Source organism: Drosophila ficusphila, unplaced genomic scaffold (genome assembly GCF_018152265.1).
Source record: "Drosophila ficusphila isolate 14025-0441.05 unplaced genomic scaffold, ASM1815226v1 contig_787, whole genome shotgun sequence".
NCBI classification, from domain to species: Eukaryota; Metazoa; Arthropoda; class Insecta; order Diptera; family Drosophilidae; genus Drosophila; species Drosophila ficusphila.
In genome coordinates, this window is record NW_025064732.1 from 351,823 (window position 1) to 373,535 (window position 21,713).

The following is a 21,713-nucleotide window of genomic DNA, read 5'->3' on the forward strand; positions in this document are numbered from 1 at the left end:
AAAAGGAGTTTTTCTCTTGCAGTCTATCTTAATATTTTAATTTTTTCTGCATTTCACTTTTAATATGCTTAAATGCGGACGAAGACAATAACGTTATGAAGTGTCGCTTTTGACAGTGCGAATAATGATTGATTTTCAGCTTGAGTGGAGAACCTGAAACCGATTTTCACACTAATTAAAATGCAACCTACTGCACCTTTGAATTAAATTCTGCAGCATTCTGTTTTTGTTTATCGCTTTAGATTTTGGTGTTAATAATAATAGAAGCAGTTGAAGGCTGCTGCCTTGTTTTGCTTCAGCGATTGTTTCCTAATAACAAACACGACACATCCTAATTCCCTGTCCCTGCAAAATCTCTCGCACTTTCGCCCAGGATCTGAAAGCTCACGTTGGCGCCTCGGCAAGGATTAAGTCATGCTGCTGTCATGCATAAATTCTGCAAGTTGTGCAACGGGGGAGGGGAAAGGACCGGAGTTTTGTGAGTAATGGTTTTGAATTTAATACAGTCGGATGGATTAAAAAAATGTGGCGCTCAAACAAAATAATGTTAAGGGGAAAACCATAAACTCAGTTCAAGATTTTATGTAAATTAAAATTAACTTTGTCTGCAAATAGTATTTATTTATTGTGTAAAGTCTATGGGTTTAACATAAACTTCTTTACTATTTTAAAACACTGGTAAGCTTCGTACATGTTTAAGTAAGTAAAATAAAAGATTCATTTCATTTGTGTGGCGCACATGCTACATACTCGAAAAACCTAAATCTTGGAATCATTTGCCTTCGTCGACATCATCATTATCATAATAATAAAGCTGTTGGGTCGACAGAAAATTACCAACAAGTGAGGCAAATATCTTTCTAATTACTTGCAAACAAATCCCAAACCTAAACTGAAACCAGAAACAAACTCGGCTAAATCTCTATTGGCACCAGCAAACCAAATAGATTTACTAATCTCTCGACAAAACCCAAAAACCGACCCTTTCTCGGCTCGTTAGACCGAATTTTGCGACAATGTGATAAACGTTTTAGGCAAATGTAACAATAATAATTTTCCACCACTTTCAGACCAAGAAATTTTAAGCCACATTAAACTAGATTTCCCTTCACTTCTTTGCTGGGATTTTCACTTTTCATTTACAAATTCTTGGTGTTTACACTTTGGCTGCATCTCATAAATTATGAATTCTCTAAATGTGTACGGATTCCATAAACAATTGATATAGTATGTGTAGAGAATTCTAAAAACAGTAAACAAATGTGTAACATGAATTTATATTTGCTCCTGATTTATTTGTTGGATATTAAAATTTTTAGATTTATGGCTTAGCACTGTATTTTGTCCTTGAGCCGATTTTTGGTAACACTTTCTCTGAAAATTATGAAGGATTTTATTGTATGGAATTTGGTGGGCAAAAATCTCTCTGTATGATTTTTTGATTCCAGTGCTTAATTATTTCGTAAAAACGGAATTGAATTTAACAAAATGATCAAAAGCCTTAAAATTGTTAAATTTATTATATTTGAAATGCTTATGCAAATGAAATATTAAAGCATATCAAAATCTTCATAAAACATTTGCATGGAAAAATTAATGAGAATTGTGAATAATGTATACATGTATTCATGTATACATTTATGCTCATTTATTCAATAAAGTATAAATGTAGGAATTTATGCAAAATATTGAATTGTTTATTTTCGCTTTAAGTCCGCATGTCAAATTTTCTATTTAATTCTGATTTTAGCATCATTATTCAAATTGCCTTTCTTTGATTTACATTCCGAAAATTCACAAAGCATCAAGCCTTACCGCAGACATTTTGCGACAATTTTTAATTTTAATACATATTTAATTTGCAACATTTATTCCCGGTAAGGCTGCAAACAAAGGGCAAATTGAAATAACTGTCAGGCATTCCGTGTCAAATTACAATAATAATAATAATAAAAATGCAAAAAAAAAGAACAAAAACTAACAATGTGAAATTGAATAAAAGTGACCAGAAAAAGGAGAGAAAAACCAAATTAACCGCGAATTACAAATCAATTTAAATGCGCCAAACTTTTTTTCCAGAAGCCAAACAATGAAACTTCTCGTTATTCTATTTCCGCGGAAAAGACTGAAACTTTTAATTCAATTCCTGTCTCGGGCATGTCAATGAGTTTGTCTTCGTGGAAGGAGCCAAGTTTCAGGCCTCTTTTGGCCTCTTGAATGCAACATTTTCGGTAGTCAGGAAGAATGGAAATTTGTTTAGTAAATTAAAAGTACTTAAAGTGCAAGTCAAGATCCCAGTTTCCCTCTCTTAATATCGTCCCCTGTTCCCCCGTTTCATCAGTGGCATTATGTATTCTTTTTTAAAACATGCAAAATCACGTCTATGCATCTTAATAACTTTTCGTGCTCGTGCAAACAATGCGAACGTGAAAGTTGAATAGGTTTGGCTTAGTTATCAGAGGGTTCCCGTCTTCGTTTTTGCAGGGGAGAATTTCCCCGACTTCGAGGAGGTGGCTGTATGGTCTCTCAATGCATAAATCAAATGTACATATTGTAGTGGAAGTTAAACTTAATTTAGTTTCCGGGAGTTTCGAGCAAGTTTCGTAAATCGTGGGTGTGCTGGGGATTAGAGAGGGAAATCGGAAAATTCTAAATGGGGATGGTGGATTTTGTTATTTAGTGCCTTGGTACTTTAATCTATTTATTGGTACAAATAGTTTGTGTGTGACTTTTAAGTGATAAAAGGGACTAGTCTATGATTTTTTCCATGCCAAAACACACTTGGCTTGGCATTGCTCATCCCATTCCAGATGTCAAACTCATAACCATAACTTTGTTTAGCGAACACATCCATTCGCATTCCCACGCACACATGAAACAATTGAATCGAAAGGAAACCAATCAGTCAACTGGGAGGGTTCCCTCACAAAAACCCCACAGAGTGCAGCAAAAATAACAAACAAAAAACCAACCAAAAAACAAAGTTACAATACAAAAATTAATTGATGACGGGCACACACACAGATGCAAACAGAGCCTCCACTCACACACAGATGACGCACCAACACTAATTGGCAGCAGGAACAGCGCACTATGGGGCAAACGACCAGTTTTTGTGGCATTTATTAATAAATTGAAAACTAATCAACCTTTTTGTGATCTGTTTTTTGATTCGAGTTAATAAAAAAATAAGGCATGTTTTTAAGAAAAATAGGCGTGGCTTCGCCCATTTTTTAGATTAAAAAAATTTTTTTAAATTACTAATATTAAAAAAAAAAATTTTTTTTTTTATTTTCTGACAAGAATTTTTAAACAAAACAATTTAAAAAAAAATTCGTTGTTCTAACTTTTTTTAAATGATTATATCGATTTTTTTTGTATTTTGCGGAACACTTTTTTAGACCCTGTTACAAAAAAGTATAAAACTTTACTTTTAGTTAATATGTTTATGTTTTTCAGACTTATTTTTCATGGTCCACCTGGTTCTTAGCGTTTTTTATAGTAAAAAATGTTTGCGAGCTTGGCCAAATGCCATGTCTTCTCTCAAACTGTGTTAAATTTCTATTGCTAGGTTAGCACCTTAAAAGTTAAATTTTGAAGAAAGTGCGCAAAAGTGCACTTTTATATTAACTGAGTATACGAAGAATTGATTAATCTACAACATAAAACAAGTTTTAGAGCTGGACTCCGCTGGACTCACTTTGTTGCTCTATTTAAAAACAAAAATTTATGATTACGTTTCAAATTTTTGAGGTTAGAACTTACACAAGATTATAGGGACGCCACAATCAATTTTTATAATTCAAGCTCAAAAACACATATTACAAACCATTCTGAATCGACTTCCATTCACACATTTTACATAAATTGGTTTTAAATGCGCTTTTTAAACCTTTTAAAGTTTGAACAAATACAAACGATTTTACAGCATGTGCTTCTGTTAAAAAACAGCTGACTTTGACAGCTGATATCTTAACAGTGGTGCGGTCTGTTAAAATTTTAAGTACGTAACATTTTACCTCAATGTTTTCTTAACTCATTGCGATTAAAAAAAAAATTTTTAACGACTTTTAAAAAATGGGTTTCGGCCACCAAATGTGGGCAAATGCCCCATAGTGCAGCGTGGTGCATATATAGCACATATATAGCCAGGAAGTCGATTTGATAACCGTACAGGATGCGATGGGCGGCTGGGAGCCCCGCCCCTTTTTCGGTTATGAAACATCCGAAACGAAGGGCTGTGACAGGATTTTAGGAGCGGGTTGCAGGACGGTGTGAACACGGCCAAATCGATGCAGACATAGACGAGCAACAATCAATCAATTAAATGCCTGACTGCAGCTCCAAACAAACCGAACACCAACAACAACAACATGGAAAACCAAAACAACAACAAGAACAACCACACCACAACACCCATAACATGACCCAATGGATAATGTTCGGCATGCAAAAGTGAGACTGCCTTTTAGGCAGCCAGCAACACTATTAAAGATTTATTCATGTTTCTCGACTCGTTCCAACTCCGTCTTTCTCTGAGATAGTTGGCCAATTAAAGTGACAGCCTGAAATTTTTCGAGTTCCCTGGATGACTGATGCAGCAAAGGAATTTTTTTGCAGCAAGGTATGTGGGAAGCAACCTGCTTTTGGTTGATATTCACCAAAAATTCTGAATATGTTTTAAATTGCCGAAGGTAAAACAGGACTTTTACATGTTTCCAAGCTTGGTAATTGGTCTAATTTTTAAAGAGCTTGGGTATCTAAAAACACACTTTTATTTTCACTTTATGTGTGTGTGGAAACGTTTTCTGTATAACTGATCACATAAAATATTAAATTGCTAGAGTTGTTTTTTCATGGTATGAAAATTGAATTGGCCTCAAAACAAAAACACTTTAAACCGAAAAAAAATATTATGTGTACCTAATTACACATAATAAATCATAAAAAAATGCAACACCTGGTCCTATCAGCTTTTCTATATAATTCAATTAGTCTAGTCAAATGTAATTAACTTGAAAAGCTTAGCTAAGCTAAAAACAACAAAAAAGAGTAATAAAATTTAATCACCTAGTGATTAAACCCTTGTGAAATATTGAGAAAACGTGAACGGTTGGAGAGTCCGAAAAGACAATCTAATCATATTTGATAAGAACCGAAATTAAAAAAGAGACATTTAACAAAAAAAATAATTTATTACGAAATATTTTCCACTGTGGTGTTGAGCTCATCTTTATAAATAGTCTTATTTTAGGCCAAGATCTTGACCAGCAAGAGACCCAAAACACTTGCAGCAATGGTGAAGGTGCTGCTGCTCATTTTCCCAGCAGGACTTTTGTTGCACTTATCACCGGAACAGGTTAGGCAACGTGTCTTATTAAAATGGCTAAAAGCCGGCTGGAGGGACAAGCTGCAGGGATAAACATTTGGATGAACGCAGCCATGCAGTTGACTGACCACATTGTTGTCTAGAAAGGCAAAAATGTATATTAATTGTATATCTACGATAGTTTTTATTCCAATTTTGTACTCACTGTATTTGTACTGAAGAGCCAGGCAGTCGAATCGCGTGCTGGTAAAATTCTGGACATTCTGGTGGTAAACCCTTAAATAGTTACTCGTCTCATTGGCAGCAGCATTGGTGCATGTAACCTTCTTGGGCTTCTTGCAATCATTTGGGGTGACACAGGTGTAACACACCAGAGAATCAACTATTAATCGTATTTAATCGTCAGTTTAACTCATAATCCATTATTCTTGGCTAATGACTCACCGAATTGCACACAGACAAAGGCAACCAGCAAACTGGCTATTAAAACTTTTGTATTCATTTTGGCTTATATTAATTTCTTAACACGGTAAAACAACGTTTTTAGTCACCTTTTTGTATTCAACTAAAGTCTGTTTAATTTTTAGCAACTCTTTTTATAGCGCTTTTAACAGTTTTCTCACTTTACTCAATTTTAGCCAGATAAGCATGAGCGAGCGTACAAAGATTAGCTTATCACAAAGTTTATAGCCTAGAAAGCTTATCACACGAGTTTCAATGGGAGAGTAGAAAGGGTTTCCCCTTACCAGAGTGTTCATTCAACTGGCGTGGGGAAATTTTGAAACGAAACTTTATATACTTAAATAAAACAAGAAAGGAAGCTAGCTTCGGCAAGCCGAAGCTTATATACCCTTGCAGTCATCAAATATTTGGAACAGAATACAGAAAGGCTAAAGAACATCAAAGCTACGACGACTTTTCTATTAGTTTTCCATATTTTTGACTATTGTTCATATGGCCGCTATATGATATAGATGTCCGATTTTGATGAAATTTTATTTGCTATTCAAGAGTCGTTAGAAAACTCTATATTCCAAAAATCATGATTTTCTGATGAGAAATAACGATGTTATCATTTTATTTCCGTTAATTCTGTATAGATTTTTCGATCTTTCCTATGGCAGCTATATGATATAGTTGTCCGATTTTTATGAAATTTTTTTTAAAAAACCAAGGCTAGTTAAAAAACTTGATACTCAAAAAATCATGCTCGTGGGATAAAAAACAACAATGCTATCAATTTATTTCAATTAATTCTATATATATTTTTCGATCTCTCCTATGGCAGCTATATGATAGAGTTATCCGATTTTGTTCAAATTTAATCCGAAATTCAAAAACAGTTAGAAAACGCCATCTTGAAGAATTCAGGTCGATCTGATCAAAAACAACGGCGTGAGAATTTTTTATTTCAATCTCTCGTATAGGCGCTATCCGATATAGTCGGCCGATCCGGCCCGTTCCGACTTATATACTGCGTGCAATAACTACACACCTTTTGGGAAAGTTTCAGCAAGATAGCTTTAAAACTGAGAGACTAGTTTGCGCGGAAACGGACAGACGGACAGATGGACAGACGGACAGACGGACAGACGGACAGACGGACAGACGTACATACATATTTCGATTCAGATGGTGATGCTGATCAAGAATATATATACTTTATGGGGTCTGAGGTGTCTCCTTCACTGCGTTGCAAACTTCTGACTGAAATTATAATACCCTTTTGCTCTGCAAGGGTATAAAAACGATTCAGTTTACCTGAAGCTATTTTTTAGAAGATATCTGTAAAATTTTTAATAAGCACAATATTTTATAAGCAATATTAACATTACACAATTTCTTTTCATTTTTTTTTTCAGATATATAAATTATTTTTTTATGCTTGTGTCTTATAATATTTAAAAGGACTATTTACCATGGTGAACTGTTTTATCCATACATTTATTCATCAATCGTTATTCTAGCTTTAACTGTCTTTATTTGCAATTGTAGTGTTATCTGGTGCTTTACTTAGACCTAGCCCACAACAAAAAAAATAATTACTCACAGCCAGAACATTTAATATCGCTTATCTAAGTCCGTTCATAATCAGTATAGACGCCAATAGAGCAATAAATTAATAAAACAAAAGTTGCGTACAATTGGTAGCATTCCAAGAAAGGGGAAGTTTTTAGAAATAAACTCAGCCGGCAGCCACTCCACATAAAGAGGTGCATATTAAATTATTTTATAGCTGTTTTATTTTCACAAAGCCAAAACTTATTTCAATAGTTATTTTCCAGAGAGATCACTTTTTTAATGTTTTTATTTTATGTACACTTTATAGCAAAAGGATGTCCTGAAATAAACTTTACAAGCTAATAAATATTGTGACACAGTAAAGCAATTGTACAAACATTCGTGGAACCAAGTTATAAAAGCTTGGGCTACGGAGTGTGAGTCTGAATCACCGACACCATGTACATATGTATCCAAGTATAATATATATATTCTAGACCCTGAAAAATATACAAATATTATATTATAGCGATTTTAACTAAGAAAATCAAGAATAAAAGTTTGTAAAACCCTCTAAAGGCCATTTTAATTATTGATAATTATTTTATTAAGAGGCTTTCATTCATAAACTTTTTTTCAAATACTAAACATTTTAAAATAAAACATATCGAAAATAAATATTAGGCGAAAGGAATTCAGTTTAGCTCAAAAACTTGGCCAAAAGTAGGGTCAGAACCGAACCCACGATGGTATAGGCACTGCCACTGAAAGTTCCTGCGGGATTGCAGTAGTCGGTTCCACAGGTGTAGCACTTCCTGGTCCAACCAGTCGACGTGTTGGTCAAGGAAAGACCGCAGACATTGGTTTCGTTGAAAACGCAGCCGAGAAACTCTGAGGTGTGAGTGAGGTCTGAAGGAGATAGAAAATATGGATTAATACACCAATTAAAACCAAAAATATCCGAAGAAAAAACTTACTGGCTGTGTGGTAGGTGAGATTGGCACAGGAGAAATTCAGACTGCCGTTCACATTGGGAACATTGCTGTGGTACGATTCCAGGAAACCTTTGTTGGCATTGGCCGTAGAATTCGAGCAGACTTCAGAGGAAGGATTTTTGCAGGCAGATGGGGAGGTGCACTTGGAGCAGGTCAGCGAGTTGGCTAATAAGCACAAGCATTTTGTTAGCTAGGATACGTTTTGAGTACACAAATTGTTCTCACCAAACTGCACGCCCACAAAGGCCACAAGGACCACACAGAAAATCACTTTCTTCCACATTTTGATTGAAGGATCGTTTTTATATTAATGAACACAAGTCTGCACAAAGCTGTCTAAAGCGAAACTGAATTAAATGCAGCCGGTGGTTGCTCATTTTGTAGTCGAATATTGAACTACGATAAAAGTGGATTTTATGCCAGCTATAAAGATTAGATTCTGTTATCAGTATACCTTAGCCCACTTTGACTCAGGGGATTGTATTGGAATTGTTGACTAAACATCAATACGGGGGTTTCTGTCGGTGGGATGCAGTCAAGTGCGTACTTATATTATATAGAGTCTCGGAATATTTGGCCTATACTTTCTCAACAAAATTTCAAAGCGATAACTCAAACAAAATAGGCAATAGAACTAATGGTTGATTTAATAACTTTTCCGCTTTAAGAGTGACATCATTATAGCTTATTGCCAATTGATCGATATCATCATATCATCGATATCATTTTTACACGGAAATAAAAATAGTAAAACCGATGTCGAACATAACCAGCTGATATTATCAACAGATAAAGTCTAGATATGCATCATATAGACTTAATCATGTGAGAGATAATTTACTATTTAGGAAAATATCATAAAACCTATTAGTTTCAGACATTTAGTTCCTATATAAAACAATTCGTGCCTTACGTTGAGTCACATTTATTACTTTATTATAATTGAAATATTTTAAGGGCTTGCCAAAAATATATTAAGAATGAGTAATGGGATTTATGACAGATAAAAATTTTTTTGTACAAAATATATTTATGATTTTAGGAAAAGAAAAACATGAAGGTATCAATTTTTTATAATTATACCTACGTATCATTAACATTCATCATTTCACTCTGATGAAAAATTTCGTAGAAAATCGACAAATATTTGCATGGGAAAAGGATACAGAATTAATGTTTGGAAACCACGTAGCTCAGCCGCCAAATAAACTCAAGATAAACCCCACAAAAATGTTTTCCATTTGTTTGTTTTTTTGCTAAGCCATGGAATAATTTTAACAAAATTAGAAGAGGACTGCCGTAGGTGGAATTGAAAATCATACATCACAATCGTGGCCATTGCCCAGGACACGACCGGAATAGCTAAGCAGCTATAACAACAGAAATGCTAAGCCGCTGTCAAGGATGCGTAGGGGGATATTACAAATGACAGGACAAATGACTGAATGCATTGGTAAGAAGCGGGCCAAAGGACGACGGCACTCCAATCCGGAAAGCAAAATAAAAACAGGGGATCGCCTGCGGTTGAGATTTAAAAAATACGTGTATCCGAGTGTCCAAACAGGTAAACAACAGAATTACAATATGCTTTCTTAAAAATTAAAAAGGAAAAAAGGAGCAGACAACAAGCAGCAGCAGCAGCAGCGGCAGCGGGCTTTTTCTGACAGGACAATAAGCAAGGATAAGCATCGAAATGATGATGATGATGGTAGTAGTGGGGGTTGGGGTTGGGGTTGGGAGCAAAAGAAAGTGGCTAAGAGCTGGCAAGGGAAATACAAGCAAAAACATAGATACAGATATGCGACAGGCGACAACGATAGCAAAAGTCGACGAGTCTGACAGATACATTTTAGTCCTGTTGCGGCTCCTGTTTGTCTACTTTTTCCGCTTTTCGTTGCCGCCCTTTTTTGTTCCGCTTCTCGCAGGTCCTGGCCACATTTCCGCATGCACATTGCACTCGTATTCTGGTCACGTATCCTTTTTAATCCTGACAAGAATATTATTTCCATAAAAAACACACACACTCGCAGCAAAAGCGAGTTGTGGCAGCATCCCGGCAGATCAAGCATACGCCGCGTAGGCCACCTAACTGAGTCATAGACAAGTCGCAATGGCCCTGAAGCAGATGTATTTAATCATTCGAATATATGTATATTTCCATACCACTCCACTTCTGGAATATATTTCTTAGAATTTAAATAGGTGGAAATTTACTAACACTTTAAAAGCAAAAATATTCTCTAAGAACATATTTCCTTTTTTGTTCCATTAAATTATCAAAACATGTGTTATCCATTGTTTGCATTTTTTAATTAAAAATCAGATTTGCTCTAAAAGAAACCCTTTTTTCTTGACAGCCCTTAAAGTAGGAAATTAATAACAAATATTTTTCTTTAAAAACTTAATTCCGTCCCCTCATCAATATGCAGTCTGCTTTTCGAAAACAAGGATTCAATAGATTTTTTTATGCTCACGACAATATTTGTTGTTCACATAACAAATTACAAAAGCTGCAAAATAATTTATAACAATCGATTGTTGTTGAACCATCTGGACGCACACACACACACAGTTTGCTTGATTTTGGACCGGCTAAGAGAACAACAATGTGGACTACAATGCAAACAAATCGACGAACTATAATAATAAGACAGTCCCCTGGCATGCCAACAGATAAAATTAGGGACCGAGGAGAGCCCCGAGAAATGGGCGGAGAATATAGGAGCCGACTCATTGCATTGTCTGCAGCAGCTGCAAAAACTTTCAACATCAATGAAAGGAAACAAACAAATTTTACATTTTCTATGTCTCGCTGGCTCCAATGAACAACAAAAAGGGGAAGCGAAAAAAAGTAAAAGCAAGCAAAAAGGGGGAAATTCAACAAGAAAAACAATAACAAAGGCAGCTTAAGTACTGCCACAAGTCGTTAGTCGAGGTCGCCACTCCAGAAAAGGGGGCTGTACAACTTTAAAGGATAATCTGAAGCATCCTAATTGCGTTTTGAAGGCCAAAATGTCCAAGAGAAATTCGTGAATTACTAATATGAAAAGCAGGATGGGGTGTTAAGTAAAGCTCATCAAATTTTAAACTAAATCGAACTCAATTGGAATGTTAAATTAGTTATAGCTTTAGAAATTGATCTATTCAAATCTGTTGGTTGTAAATATAAAGCAAATTTTACAAAACGATTATTATGAGAATTTAAATTTAAATTATTTCTATACTATAGAATTATGGCTTAATTTGTGAAATATCATAACTATTATACTTATACTATTTCGTTCATAATGCATCTACCTTTGTGTCAAGGATCTTTGTGACAAACTAGTTATTTTCTATCCAAGAGTACATACCCCTAAAAAGTAAGCTTCACAGTGACCCACTTGAGTTTATTAGAAAGTTGGAAATTGCAACTCGAAGTTTACCTTGTAACCCATTCGCTCGACATAACCGTTCAATTTGCAGTTCATGTCTTGGCTCCCTGCACTTCGCCCTGTTTTTTTGTGCAGCTCCTTGCTGTTAACAAGTTCACGTGCAAAATTGCAATGACCCAGGGGACATTTTCCACCCTAACCTCCCACTTTAGCACCTGTGGTCGCAGTGCCAACTGCTTTGACAACCGTAGCTGGTGAAAGGTGACCGAAAACGTCAACGGAAAAGCCAGAAGAAAGGCAACAATGGAAAACACTCGCAGCAATTTGCAGCATTTAATCAACAATTAGTGAGACCTGCAAAATGGAAAAGGGCTGCGAAAACTAGAAGGAAAAGGCATTGGCACACAGACAACCGCAATCGAAGATGAAAACCTAAGGGTGAGCACTCGAAATGAAAACTTGTGCCACTCTCTCCAATCAATTCACTTTGCCTACGCCAACTTCGCAATTTTTTCTGCTTCCTGAATGGTTTTATTTGCCTTTGGACCAATCATTAAGTAAATTTGCTCTTCGTCTCTGACTGTCTGTTATTGATATGATGTGGTCGGCCATTCTACATTTCTACTCTTTCCCAGACTGTCAATATTTGTTCTTAGGACTTTTCTGGGTCAATTGCTTTAGTTTGCGATGATGAATGGGCCAATAGAAGTGCAGCTGCTGCAAGACAAGTGTAATAAATTCCTTGATTGAATCTTTAAATATAAAAAAAAAATATTAAAAAAATAAAAAGCGTATTATAATCTCAGTCATAAATTTGCAACGTAGTGACAACGCAGTAACTACTATTGAATTTCGGATTAAATTTTATATAGCAGCCAAAGGAAAGATCGAAAAATCTATATAAATATAACGGAAATAAAATATAACATCAACACCAAAACACATTGTTCATTATTTGATTAATTGGACATTATCCTCTTTATTGTTACGTTGGGTCATTTTCAAACGTAATCAAGAAATAAAGGTCAGAATTAAAAAATAGTTCGTATCGCAATCATTTAAGTACTTAGTTTGATTGCTCACTTTGGCAAATGAAAAAGTATTTATCCAAACAATTTGGACTATACATTTTCCCGGCGTACAAGTCTACACATTCATTTTCTTTGTTGGTCGGCCGACCTTCTGCCCATTTGAAGTAGGGAGGACGCTCGCCACTGAGAGTGGAAAGAAAGGTTCCTCTTTCCGCCAATGCGTTGATGTCCAACCAATAGGCACCTGGAATGACTCTCTGGACCAGTGCCTCTAGTTCCTGCTCATCGGTGATTGTAGCCAGGTGACCACCGATTCGGCGACATATGTTAAATGCAGCAAACCAATTTACTCGATTCAGCTTTTCAATATAAAAGTACCTCGAGCCAATCCTTTCGAAACCCTGAAACGACTGATGTTGGATTTTTCTTATTATTTGCGATGTCTATACGTGGCCTCATATTTCTTCATTTGGTCTATCTATTTTTACCTGGCGTTGGCTCGTGGCAATCTGATGAAGTAAGCTTACCTCCGGCTTTTGAGCTTGGGTTCCCCATAGCCCGCAAACAGTGAAGAACCATACAAAATAGAAGTAAGTCAGCATATCTAGCGTGTACGTCCTGTGAGACCCAATCTTCGCAACTAACTGTTTTTCGGTTTGTTACAGATCTTAACGTGATAAATGTGATAATCTGCAACGAATTCAGTTTGCAATTAAGAAAATAATGCAGCTTCGGCGAGACAAAGCTTATTTAATTTTTTATTAATAATTTCCTGCTTAAAAATGCATAAATGCTAATTAATATCGAAGCTATGACAAGCTATTTATATTTATATTTAGTTATATAATTTCACCGATTGTTCCTATGACTGCTGTGCGAAATAGTAGGCCGAGTTTTATGAAAATTAATCCGAAATTCAAGAGTCAATAGAAAACTCTATATCTCAAAAATATCTCATTTTTGAAGCTGTTTTGCTAAAACTATCTTGCTAAAAATTGATTGTTTGAATATGTCATTATTTGCTGCTATACTTCTACATTCTAACATTTGATATCTTTAACATTGTAAAGTTTACAAATCTTAACGTAATATTTCCAAATCAAAAGTAACATACCCGTATAAAACATAATTTAAAAAAATCAAAAACAAATAAAGGAATACTTCCTGTTGTTTATTTATCTGTTAATGTGTATTTTTGAAAGCTAGTTTTATCTGATAAAAAGTTTTACTGATTCAAGAAATTAAATGCCACTAGTAGAAGCGATCCAGTTGCGAACTGCAGCCACCCTCGAGTAAACGCCGGGATAGTTTGGCCTGGCACATCCGTATCCCCAGGAGACAACTCCCCAAAGGACGCCTTCGGCGGCAAGTGGACCACCCGAGTCGCCCTGGCAGGCATCCTTGCCGCCCTCCGGCAATCCTGCGCACAACATGCGATCCGTGATGCTTCCAAAATTGCCATAGGCCTCGGTGCACTGTGTCTGACTGACTTTGGGTACGACAACGGCCCGAAGAACGGTTGTGGGCTCCAGGCTGCTCTGGGTGTTGCCCCAACCAGAAACCAGAACGGGAGTTCCATCGGCAATGTCCGCATCCTGTTCGGGAAGCTTAACAAATGCCTGCGTTACGTTCTCCGCATTGTAGTCCTCCAACTCGAGGAGCGAGAAGTCATAGTCGATGGTGTAGGCATCGAATTTGGGATGTCGATGGACCCGCTTGATTCCCACCAACTGACCGCCATCAGAAGTGCGCGAGGATCCAATGCGAACCTTAGAGATGAGGATGGCCGATCCTTCAGTGCAGTGGGCGGCTGTTAAAACCCAACCCTGAGCAATCAGGGAACCACCACAGAAGTGATAGCTGCGTTGAAGGGAAACCTGGTAGGCAATGTCCTTAATACTCGCCACCTGACCGCCCACAATGCGTCCATCCAATCGCGGTCGCCTCGCTGTGCCCGCAAGACTAAGATTCGCCAGGAGAATCACGCCCAGAAGCAGCTGAAGAATCGTTCGAGCCATGTCTGTAACTCCGGTGATCGATCGCTTGTGTGCCGCAGGTGCAAGCAGATCCGTGCTTATATAGTGTTCGCCAATCAATCAAGCGATTGCGCTTTCAGGGTCAATTCCTGCACTACTCGTCTCACCTCGTTCTGTCCACTTGGCCTAGTTCGATGAGCAGCCACTCCATGGGCAATAAATTTTATTGTCGCCAAATAAAAGACGTTATCTAAGAGGGGTAATCTCGTCTAATAGCCTTAGTCTAGTGCACTATTTTATAGCTTGAGCCAGGTCAGAAACTTATTGTTTGACGGCATCTCCAAGAGTTTCTCCAGCTGCAGTCCGTTTTCGGTCGCCAAGACCTTCAGATCCTTAATGTCGCGAACGCCCCAGGAGGCGTCCCGCTGACGCAAGCTTCTGTCGAAGTCCACATTACTCTGGGGAGCGAGGACTCCATCCTGGGCATATGGACCATAAGTGAACAACCTTCCTCCTTTCTTTAGCAGCTGTCCGGCAGTTCGGAAAAGTCCTATGGAGCAGGCCCACGGACTGATGTGCATCATGTTGGAATTAAACATGTAGTCGTAGCTGGCAGGCGATGGAGGAGCCTCCCAGTCCTTTGGATCTTGGGTGATATCCACATGAAAGGGGCTTCTAATATTCCCGGTGGGACAATCTTTCGCATAGGCTGAAATCGACCCAAACTGATCCCTTTCGTACTCCGTCGGCTGGAAGGTTATGTTGGGCAGCAGGGGTGCCAGGAATCCAGCATGTTGTCCTGAACCAGAAGCGATTTCTAAAAGTTGCAAATTCGGGGTGCTCCTGTCTATTTGGGAAAGTATGGCTTCCGAAATAGGTTGCGAATTGCGATCCGCCGAGGGATGCGACCTCTTGGCGAAACTGCAACGAGGATAAATGTGGAGGAGTCGCTTGGTCAGGCTGTGTTTGTTGGGGATTAGATAAGAAGTACAGATACGAAGATTGTTTACCTCATTTTCAGTTGCAAAAAGGATAAAACAAAAGCCGGTATGAATGATGGGCAGCACTGGTCACAGTCAGGGATGGACAATACTTTTGGAACCGTTACTTAAATGATTTTAAAGTGATTTATTATACTAAAGGTATGTTCTTCTAATGTGAAAAACAAATGTACTTTCTTGAATTAAAAAATTTCTGTTCATTTAATGTGACTTTTGTGTTATCACAACTCTAATTTCACTAACGGTTCCTAACAGCTGATTACTTCACTTGATGGCATTATTTAGCTACCGCCAACACGGTCATACTTTTTTCTGCTTTGTGTTTTCTTACACGAAATTTCGCGTTATTCGCAATTGTTGCTATTAAATTGTAATTTACAAAGCCAAAACCGCAAAATGTCTGACAACGATGATGATTTCATGTGCGACGACGATGAGGATTATGGATTGGTAAGAAATGGCGACATATACGGAATTTTCAGATCTGCAGATAAAGCCGGCATTTGTTGATTTCATTTTTTTGTAAACATTTAAGGAATACTCCGAGGATAGTAACTCGGAACCCGATGTGGATCTGGAGAATCAGTACTACAACAGCAAGGCTTTAAAGGAGGAGGAACCCAAGGCTGCTCTGGCCAGTTTCCAAAAGGTGCTCGACCTGGAAAATGGCGAAAAGGGCGAGTGGGGATTCAAGGCGCTGAAGCAAATGATTAAGATCAATTTTAGATTGGTAAGGAAGTACAGAATCAGTTGATTAATTAGTCTGGCTAATGGTATATCTTTTTAGTGCAACTACGACGAGATGATGGTGCGCTACAAGCAACTACTTACTTACATCAAGAGCGCCGTGACCAGGAATCATTCGGAAAAGAGCATCAATTCGATTCTGGATTATATTTCCACTTCCAAAAATGTGAGCATTCCATTTCAAAAAAAAGGGTCACCTTCTTCCTTCCTTCCAATCATTTATTTTATGCAAAATCTGACTCACATTTTATCTTAATTATCTAATTATAGATGGCCCTACTGCAAAACTTCTACGAAACCACATTGGACGCCCTGCGCGATGCTAAAAACGATCGTCTTTGGTTTAAAACCAATACCAAACTGGGCAAGCTCTACTTCGACCGCAGCGACTTCACCAAATTGCAAAAGATACTCAAGCAGCTGCATCAAAGCTGCCAAACTGATGATGGCGAGGACGATTTGAAGAAGGGCACCCAGCTGCTGGAGATTTACGCCCTCGAGATTCAGATGTACACGGTTCAGAAGAACAACAAGAAGCTTAAGGCCCTCTATGAACAGTCGCTCCACATCAAGTCGGCCATTCCACATCCTCTGATCATGGGAGTCATTCGCGAATGCGGCGGTAAAATGCATCTGCGGGAGGGAGAGTTTGAAAAGGCGCACACGGACTTCTTTGAGGCGTTTAAGAACTACGACGAAAGCGGATCGCCACGGAGAACCACTTGCTTGAAGTATTTGGTGTTGGCTAACATGTAGGTTTACCTAAAAAACATAAAACCTCTGTGTAAATAAATAATCAAATTCATTTGTAGGCTGATGAAATCAGGCATAAATCCCTTCGACTCACAAGAAGCAAAGCCGTACAAAAACGATCCTGAAATCCTGGCCATGACCAACCTGGTCAACTCCTATCAGAACAACGATATTAATGAGTTTGAGACCATTTTGCGTCAGCACCGCAGCAACATCATGGCCGATCAATTTATAAGGGAACACATTGAGGATTTGTTGAGGAACATTCGCACACAGGTGCTTATAAAACTGATTAGGCCCTATAAAAACATTGCTATACCTTTTATCGCTAACGCACTCAACATTGAGCCTGCCGAAGTGGAAAGTCTGCTGGTTTCCTGCATCCTGGATGAGTAAGTACAATGTGTGTGTAGATGCTAAAAATGTGACTAACATTTATTGCACTTCCAGCACCATTAAAGGACGCATTGATCAGGTAAATCAGGTGCTACAGCTCGACAAGATCAACAGCAGCGCCTCGCGATACAATGCCCTGGAGAAATGGTCCAACCAAATCCAATCGCTGCAGTTCGCCGTGGTCCAGAAAATGGCCTAAGTTCAGCTGTATCTTAAACTACAGATTTGAAACCGATTAAATATTATGGAATTTAAATTAAACTGTTGGAGATGATTCTTTGGGACGAGCTGGCAATTCCGAATGTTCCTTTTTGTTACAACAGTTGTACATGGAGATCCGTAATCGGTAAATTCCAAAGGCCACAAGGGAGAAGCAGCAAATTAGGACCAACGCGGCGCAAACAAATCCAATTGCCAAACCAGGACGTGCCCAATCAAGAGCGTAATAGATAAAACGATTGCCGTCCCTGGGAAAGTAATCATAAATTAAGTTAGGTTGCATAACATTGTTTAGTTATGCTTACATGTCAGTACCGCCGGCCCAATAGTAAATCAAAGAGTGTACGAGAAAGATGAGCACCACGGAGAAGGGGTAGATAAAGTGCATGAGGCGGTTGGGATAGGCCACCATAAAGCAGTCAAATACCATACAAATGGAGTTGAAGGCGTGGCACCACAAGTTGTAGAGCTCTCCAGCAATTTCAGGCATGGCTAAAAGAAAGGAAATAGGTTATTTAAAATAAAATAATTTTAAAATGTAACTCACTTGAGGATAGTGCAGCCCAGAAGACCGTGGTAATTAACATTGAAAGAACCGAAGTGGTGTAGTGTGAGATCCAGAAAATCTTTAGTGATCGATTACCAGGAGCTGAATGTAGATAGATAAATATTTTGAGAGAGCTTCAAAGATTTCACGCTACTAATACTTACAAAAATATGACTGATTAAAATAATAAATAGTGGCGATTACAGCACCGTACGTGCAGGTAAATAAACACAGTGTAAATCCCCAATCGGTGAGGAATATGAACCATCGACCGCCATTGAAGTCCTGTCTCATACTTCCTATTACTCCGGCGGCAAAGAAAGCAGCCAGGGCCCATCGATAAAGGACCCAGATTAAATTCCGATCTCCTTTTTGCCATTGCGATTTACAAAACACTCCAGGATCTTCGTAATCCAGCGATAACTTTGAACGCTGGAACTCCTCCTTTAAGGGCAAACAGCAGGACTTTTTATCACCCATGTTTTTTTTTATTTGAATAGCCTCTAAAAGGACACCAAAGTAGCAAGCTAGTTTATGGTTCGACGGTAAAGAACAGACTAATGGAGGTGCAGGTGTTCCATAGTCTAAATAGGGGCATATTACCGCACATAGTTTTAGCTTGAGTCGAGGTAATCGTCTGATACCCGGCATGTGAATTATCACGATCCTTATCATCCCAGTGAGTACTTTTTATGTCTGATTCGGCAGCCGTCCACGCAACCGATAAGACCCCCAACGTGGACGAGGTCGTCCCGAGCGGTCGGCTAAATCGAACTTCGGGACGAGGAACATACCATTTATCTTCCATCTGGCGCAGCCGCATTGGCAACTATTGGATTTTCTGAACTCATTTTTCGGAATTCCCTTATGAGTGGAGCATAAAACAATTTATAAAAACTCCTTTACAGCTTCAAGTGTCGTATGATTTACGAATAGTAAATTCGGTGTTATTTGGAAATCTTGATAAGAGTTCATTATAGACACGATCTGTACCCCCTTGCGAATCACGAAACTCTTTATCAGCAGCAGCAACTTTTAAGATTATGAATAAAAGCTAAGTACAAGCAATCAAGTATTGGTCACTATCGACCTGTCTACTAAATAATGCCCAGATATGACAAATACCCTTACCTTATATTATTGCCATTGATACCGGCAAACAAATCGTACACAGGTATTTATATAAAACGATCAATGGAACTAATACATAATCTTGATAAAAAAAAAAATATTTTGTTTGCTCGCGTGATCGATATACAAGCACATTGTGGAATTATGCTACAATCGAAATAGTGATTTCAAGTAACTACACAAATTGGTTTCAATGAAACCTGAATTCTTTTTTAGTAAAATAATATTTTATTTTAATTTTTTTGCTATAGGTCTTTGATCCCTTATACAATTTCAATATGAATTGTAGGATATATAACTTGAACTAAAGTTGATAACTCTCCAACAAGTCTAATTTTGATTTCGTTTGTTCTTTTGAAAGTAGTGTGGTGTATGTAAATTTAGTTACCTTAGGAAATCCAACTTATGTTTAGTAGGAAAGCCATTAAAATTGGTTTAAATCAAATGGTAAATCAAACAACTTGTCTTGGTTCTTTTGGAGGAGCAATAGTATCTGGAGGATTGGCAGGAGTAGTGGTAGCTGGAATTTCCTCAGGCTTTTTACAACAGCTCTCGTAAATCGAAATACGTAATCTATAGAACCCAAAGACCAATATACAGAAGCAGCTGACCAAAACAATGCATCCACAAACAGTTCCAATTGCCAGACCAGGTCGCTCCCAGTCCAAGATGAAGTAGATGAAACGATTTCCCATTCTGTAAAAAAAATATATTGTATATGTCTGTATAGTTATTTACTCCTCTAAGCTTTACTTACGGATCTACGCCGCCAGTCCAGAAGTAAATCAAGGAGAATATACCATAAGTGATTCCAGCAATGAAGGGATAAACAAAATGCATGATTCGTGTGGGAAAAGCGACCATAAAACAATCGAAGATCAAGCAAATTGAATTAAAAGCGTGCGCCCACAAGTTGTACAGATCAGCTCCCATTCCTGGCATGGCTATTAAATAAAGTCATATATGTAATTATTTGTATTTAGTTAGTAATTAATTATCAACTTACATGGATAAAGAGCGGCCCAGAAGACCAGGGTGATCATCATGGCCAAAACCACAGTTGTATAGTGGGAAATCCAGTAGATCTTCAAAGCCCAACTGCCAGGAGCTAAAATTTGCGAAAAGAATAAAGTTTACTATTTAAATATCATTCATAATAAATATTTAGACAACTCTCATTATGAATCACAACATGACTCAACCACCACGGTTGGAAAATTAAACCGAAACTCAATGGAAAATTCTATCCAAATAATGGAATCGTACGCGGTACTCACCGAAATATGAGGGCTTTATGAAGTAAATGGTGGCGATTACAGCGCCGTAGGTACAGCAATAGAAGCACAGGGAAAATCCCCAATCAGTCAGGTAAATAAACCAGCGACCACCGTTGAAAGTCTCGATCATGCTGCCGATGACTCCGGCGGCAAAGAAAGCGGCCAGGAGCCATCGGTAGAGCAGCCAGATGAAGCTGCGGTCCCCCTTCTGCCACTGCGATCGACAGAATGCAGAAGGATCCTCGTGGTGCAGCGAGAACTTGGAGCGCTGGAACTCCTCCTTGAGAGGCAGACAGCAGGGTTCCTGGCTTTTGTCACGCATCCTGCTAGCTGGATGGACTCGTCGTCGGTTCCGCTGGACTAGGAGGGTCAGGAGGGTCCAGAGCAGGTGACTTCCCCGCCGGTAGATCGCAGACTGACGGAATAATGCCGCCCATTTGTGAAGTAGTCCGAATGGACTATTTGAATCGTGGTAATCGGCTATGATAGCAGCGGCAACTGCTCCGGCTATCTGAATCCTTATCACCCGAACGAGTACCGTTTATGTCTAATTTGGCGAAAGCGTACGCCTTCGATAAGGCCAACAACTTGAACGTGGATGTGGACAAGTGCGGTCAGAGCCATAGACTGATTTGAGCCCAGTCAACGGGGCCCAAATGGGATTCTCCCACACCATTAATATCCAGTTGGGGTGGAAAGCCACGCCAATCGATGGCCCTGAATTTTTAAACATTTTTTTGGGAATTTTAGCATTTGCAAGTTGGGTCATAAACACGTCGATAAATACTCGTGTTCCTCAAGTGCTCACGGTTTTCCCTCCATGACAAGCCAAATAATAAAAACGCCAGTCGTACTTCCCTAGACTTTAGACGCGATAAGATCCCGCCAAAAAAAAAATAACAAAAACAAAAAACATTTCAAACGAAACCAAATTTT

General features: G+C 38.2%; 7 protein-coding genes across 8 annotated transcripts; 1 reads left to right on the forward strand and 6 right to left on the reverse strand.

Annotated features, from left to right (window-relative positions):
• Nucleotides 1-5,175: 5,175 nt before the first annotated feature.
• Nucleotides 5,176-5,900, reverse strand: LOC108102151. The gene is made up of 3 exons (XM_017206841.2): nucleotides 5,774-5,900; nucleotides 5,535-5,711; nucleotides 5,176-5,468 (listed from the first exon to the last, which is right to left on the reverse strand). Exons 1-3 carry the CDS (start codon nucleotides 5,829-5,831, stop codon nucleotides 5,251-5,253), a joined length of 453 nt encoding a protein of 150 aa, XP_017062330.2. The 5' UTR covers nucleotides 5,832-5,900; the 3' UTR covers nucleotides 5,176-5,250.
• Nucleotides 5,901-7,884: 1,984 nt separating this feature from the next.
• Nucleotides 7,885-8,677, reverse strand: LOC108102147. Its single transcript, XM_017206826.1, has 3 exons — nucleotides 8,551-8,677; nucleotides 8,308-8,490; nucleotides 7,885-8,239 (listed from the first exon to the last, which is right to left on the reverse strand). Exons 1-3 carry the CDS (start codon nucleotides 8,606-8,608, stop codon nucleotides 8,031-8,033), a joined length of 450 nt encoding a protein of 149 aa, XP_017062315.1. The 5' UTR covers nucleotides 8,609-8,677; the 3' UTR covers nucleotides 7,885-8,030.
• A 3,973-nt stretch (nucleotides 8,678-12,650) lies between these two features.
• LOC108102178 (trypsin-1) lies at nucleotides 12,651-14,798 on the reverse strand. The gene is made up of 3 exons (XM_017206886.2): nucleotides 13,845-14,798; nucleotides 13,258-13,420; nucleotides 12,651-13,140 (listed from the first exon to the last, which is right to left on the reverse strand). The coding sequence occupies exon 1, from the start codon at nucleotides 14,746-14,748 to the stop codon at nucleotides 13,972-13,974; it is 777 nt and encodes a 258-aa protein (XP_017062375.2). The 5' UTR covers nucleotides 14,749-14,798; the 3' UTR covers nucleotides 12,651-13,140; nucleotides 13,258-13,420; nucleotides 13,845-13,971.
• A 114-nt stretch (nucleotides 14,799-14,912) lies between these two features.
• Nucleotides 14,913-15,856, reverse strand: LOC108102163 (UPF0585 protein CG18661). 2 transcript variants are annotated; one of them, XM_017206865.2, is made up of 2 exons: nucleotides 15,717-15,856; nucleotides 14,913-15,666 (listed from the first exon to the last, which is right to left on the reverse strand). In XM_017206865.2, exons 1-2 carry the CDS (start codon nucleotides 15,719-15,721, stop codon nucleotides 15,003-15,005), a joined length of 669 nt encoding a protein of 222 aa, XP_017062354.1. In that variant the 5' UTR covers nucleotides 15,722-15,856; the 3' UTR covers nucleotides 14,913-15,002. The 2 variants fall into 2 exon arrangements, with proteins under 2 accessions (XP_017062354.1, XP_017062363.1); XM_017206874.1 differs by having other exon boundaries at nucleotides 14,913-15,627; nucleotides 15,717-15,791.
• A 144-nt stretch (nucleotides 15,857-16,000) lies between these two features.
• LOC108102157 (COP9 signalosome complex subunit 2) lies at nucleotides 16,001-17,864 on the forward strand. Its single transcript, XM_017206853.2, has 6 exons — nucleotides 16,001-16,157; nucleotides 16,243-16,437; nucleotides 16,495-16,620; nucleotides 16,725-17,206; nucleotides 17,267-17,599; nucleotides 17,658-17,864. Exons 1-6 carry the CDS (start codon nucleotides 16,104-16,106, stop codon nucleotides 17,800-17,802), a joined length of 1,335 nt encoding a protein of 444 aa, XP_017062342.1. The 5' UTR covers nucleotides 16,001-16,103; the 3' UTR covers nucleotides 17,803-17,864.
• Nucleotides 17,860-18,907, reverse strand: LOC108102187 (protein rolling stone). Its single transcript, XM_017206893.2, has 4 exons — nucleotides 18,534-18,907; nucleotides 18,370-18,471; nucleotides 18,128-18,314; nucleotides 17,860-18,070 (listed from the first exon to the last, which is right to left on the reverse strand). The coding sequence occupies exons 1-4, from the start codon at nucleotides 18,847-18,849 to the stop codon at nucleotides 17,860-17,862; spliced, it is 816 nt and encodes a 271-aa protein (XP_017062382.2). The 5' UTR covers nucleotides 18,850-18,907.
• A 798-nt stretch (nucleotides 18,908-19,705) lies between these two features.
• Nucleotides 19,706-21,196, reverse strand: LOC108102138 (protein rolling stone). Its single transcript, XM_017206811.2, has 4 exons — nucleotides 20,778-21,196; nucleotides 20,507-20,608; nucleotides 20,258-20,444; nucleotides 19,706-20,196 (listed from the first exon to the last, which is right to left on the reverse strand). The coding sequence occupies exons 1-4, from the start codon at nucleotides 21,097-21,099 to the stop codon at nucleotides 19,953-19,955; spliced, it is 855 nt and encodes a 284-aa protein (XP_017062300.2). The 5' UTR covers nucleotides 21,100-21,196; the 3' UTR covers nucleotides 19,706-19,952.
• Between the last annotated feature and the right edge of the window lie 517 nt (nucleotides 21,197-21,713).

What these genes read in the sequence shown, in the direction of transcription:
- LOC108102178 (XM_017206886.2), bottom strand. Translation starts at nt 14,748, where the DNA reads ATGGCTCGAACGATTCTTCAGCTGCTTCTGGGCGTGATTCTCCTGGCG.
- LOC108102138 (XM_017206811.2), bottom strand. Translation starts at nt 21,099, where the DNA reads ATGCGTGACAAAAGCCAGGAACCCTGCTGTCTGCCTCTCAAGGAGGAG. An exon ending in CATAAAGCCCTCATATTTCG is followed by an intron (nt 20,609 to 20,777) that starts GTGAGTACCGCG and finishes CGCAAATTTTAG; the next exon opens with CTCCTGGCAGTTGGGCTTTG. An exon ending in TGGACTGGCGGCGTAGATCC is followed by an intron (nt 20,197 to 20,257) that starts GTAAGTAAAGCT and finishes TTTTTTTTACAG; the next exon opens with AATGGGAAATCGTTTCATCT.
- LOC108102151 (XM_017206841.2), bottom strand. Translation starts at nt 5,831, where the DNA reads ATGAATACAAAAGTTTTAATAGCCAGTTTGCTGGTTGCCTTTGTCTGT. An exon ending in CTTTGTCTGTGTGCAATTCG is followed by an intron (nt 5,712 to 5,773) that starts GTGAGTCATTAG and finishes TACGATTAATAG; the next exon opens with TTGATTCTCTGGTGTGTTAC. An exon ending in GGCTCTTCAGTACAAATACA is followed by an intron (nt 5,469 to 5,534) that starts GTGAGTACAAAA and finishes TTGCCTTTCTAG; the next exon opens with ACAACAATGTGGTCAGTCAA.
- LOC108102157 (XM_017206853.2), top strand. Translation starts at nt 16,104, where the DNA reads ATGTCTGACAACGATGATGATTTCATGTGCGACGACGATGAGGATTAT. An exon ending in ATATTTCCACTTCCAAAAAT is followed by an intron (nt 16,621 to 16,724) that starts GTGAGCATTCCA and finishes ATCTAATTATAG; the next exon opens with ATGGCCCTACTGCAAAACTT. An exon ending in GTTTCCTGCATCCTGGATGA is followed by an intron (nt 17,600 to 17,657) that starts GTAAGTACAATG and finishes TTGCACTTCCAG; the next exon opens with CACCATTAAAGGACGCATTG.
- LOC108102187 (XM_017206893.2), bottom strand. Translation starts at nt 18,849, where the DNA reads ATGGGTGATAAAAAGTCCTGCTGTTTGCCCTTAAAGGAGGAGTTCCAG. An exon ending in CTGGGCTGCACTATCCTCAA is followed by an intron (nt 18,315 to 18,369) that starts GTGAGTTACATT and finishes CCTTTCTTTTAG; the next exon opens with CCATGCCTGAAATTGCTGGA. An exon ending in TGGGCCGGCGGTACTGACAT is followed by an intron (nt 18,071 to 18,127) that starts GTAAGCATAACT and finishes TTACTTTCCCAG; the next exon opens with GGACGGCAATCGTTTTATCT.
- LOC108102147 (XM_017206826.1), bottom strand. Translation starts at nt 8,608, where the DNA reads ATGTGGAAGAAAGTGATTTTCTGTGTGGTCCTTGTGGCCTTTGTGGGC. An exon ending in CTTTGTGGGCGTGCAGTTTG is followed by an intron (nt 8,491 to 8,550) that starts GTGAGAACAATT and finishes TGTGCTTATTAG; the next exon opens with CCAACTCGCTGACCTGCTCC. An exon ending in TCTCACCTACCACACAGCCA is followed by an intron (nt 8,240 to 8,307) that starts GTAAGTTTTTTC and finishes TATCTCCTTCAG; the next exon opens with ACCTCACTCACACCTCAGAG.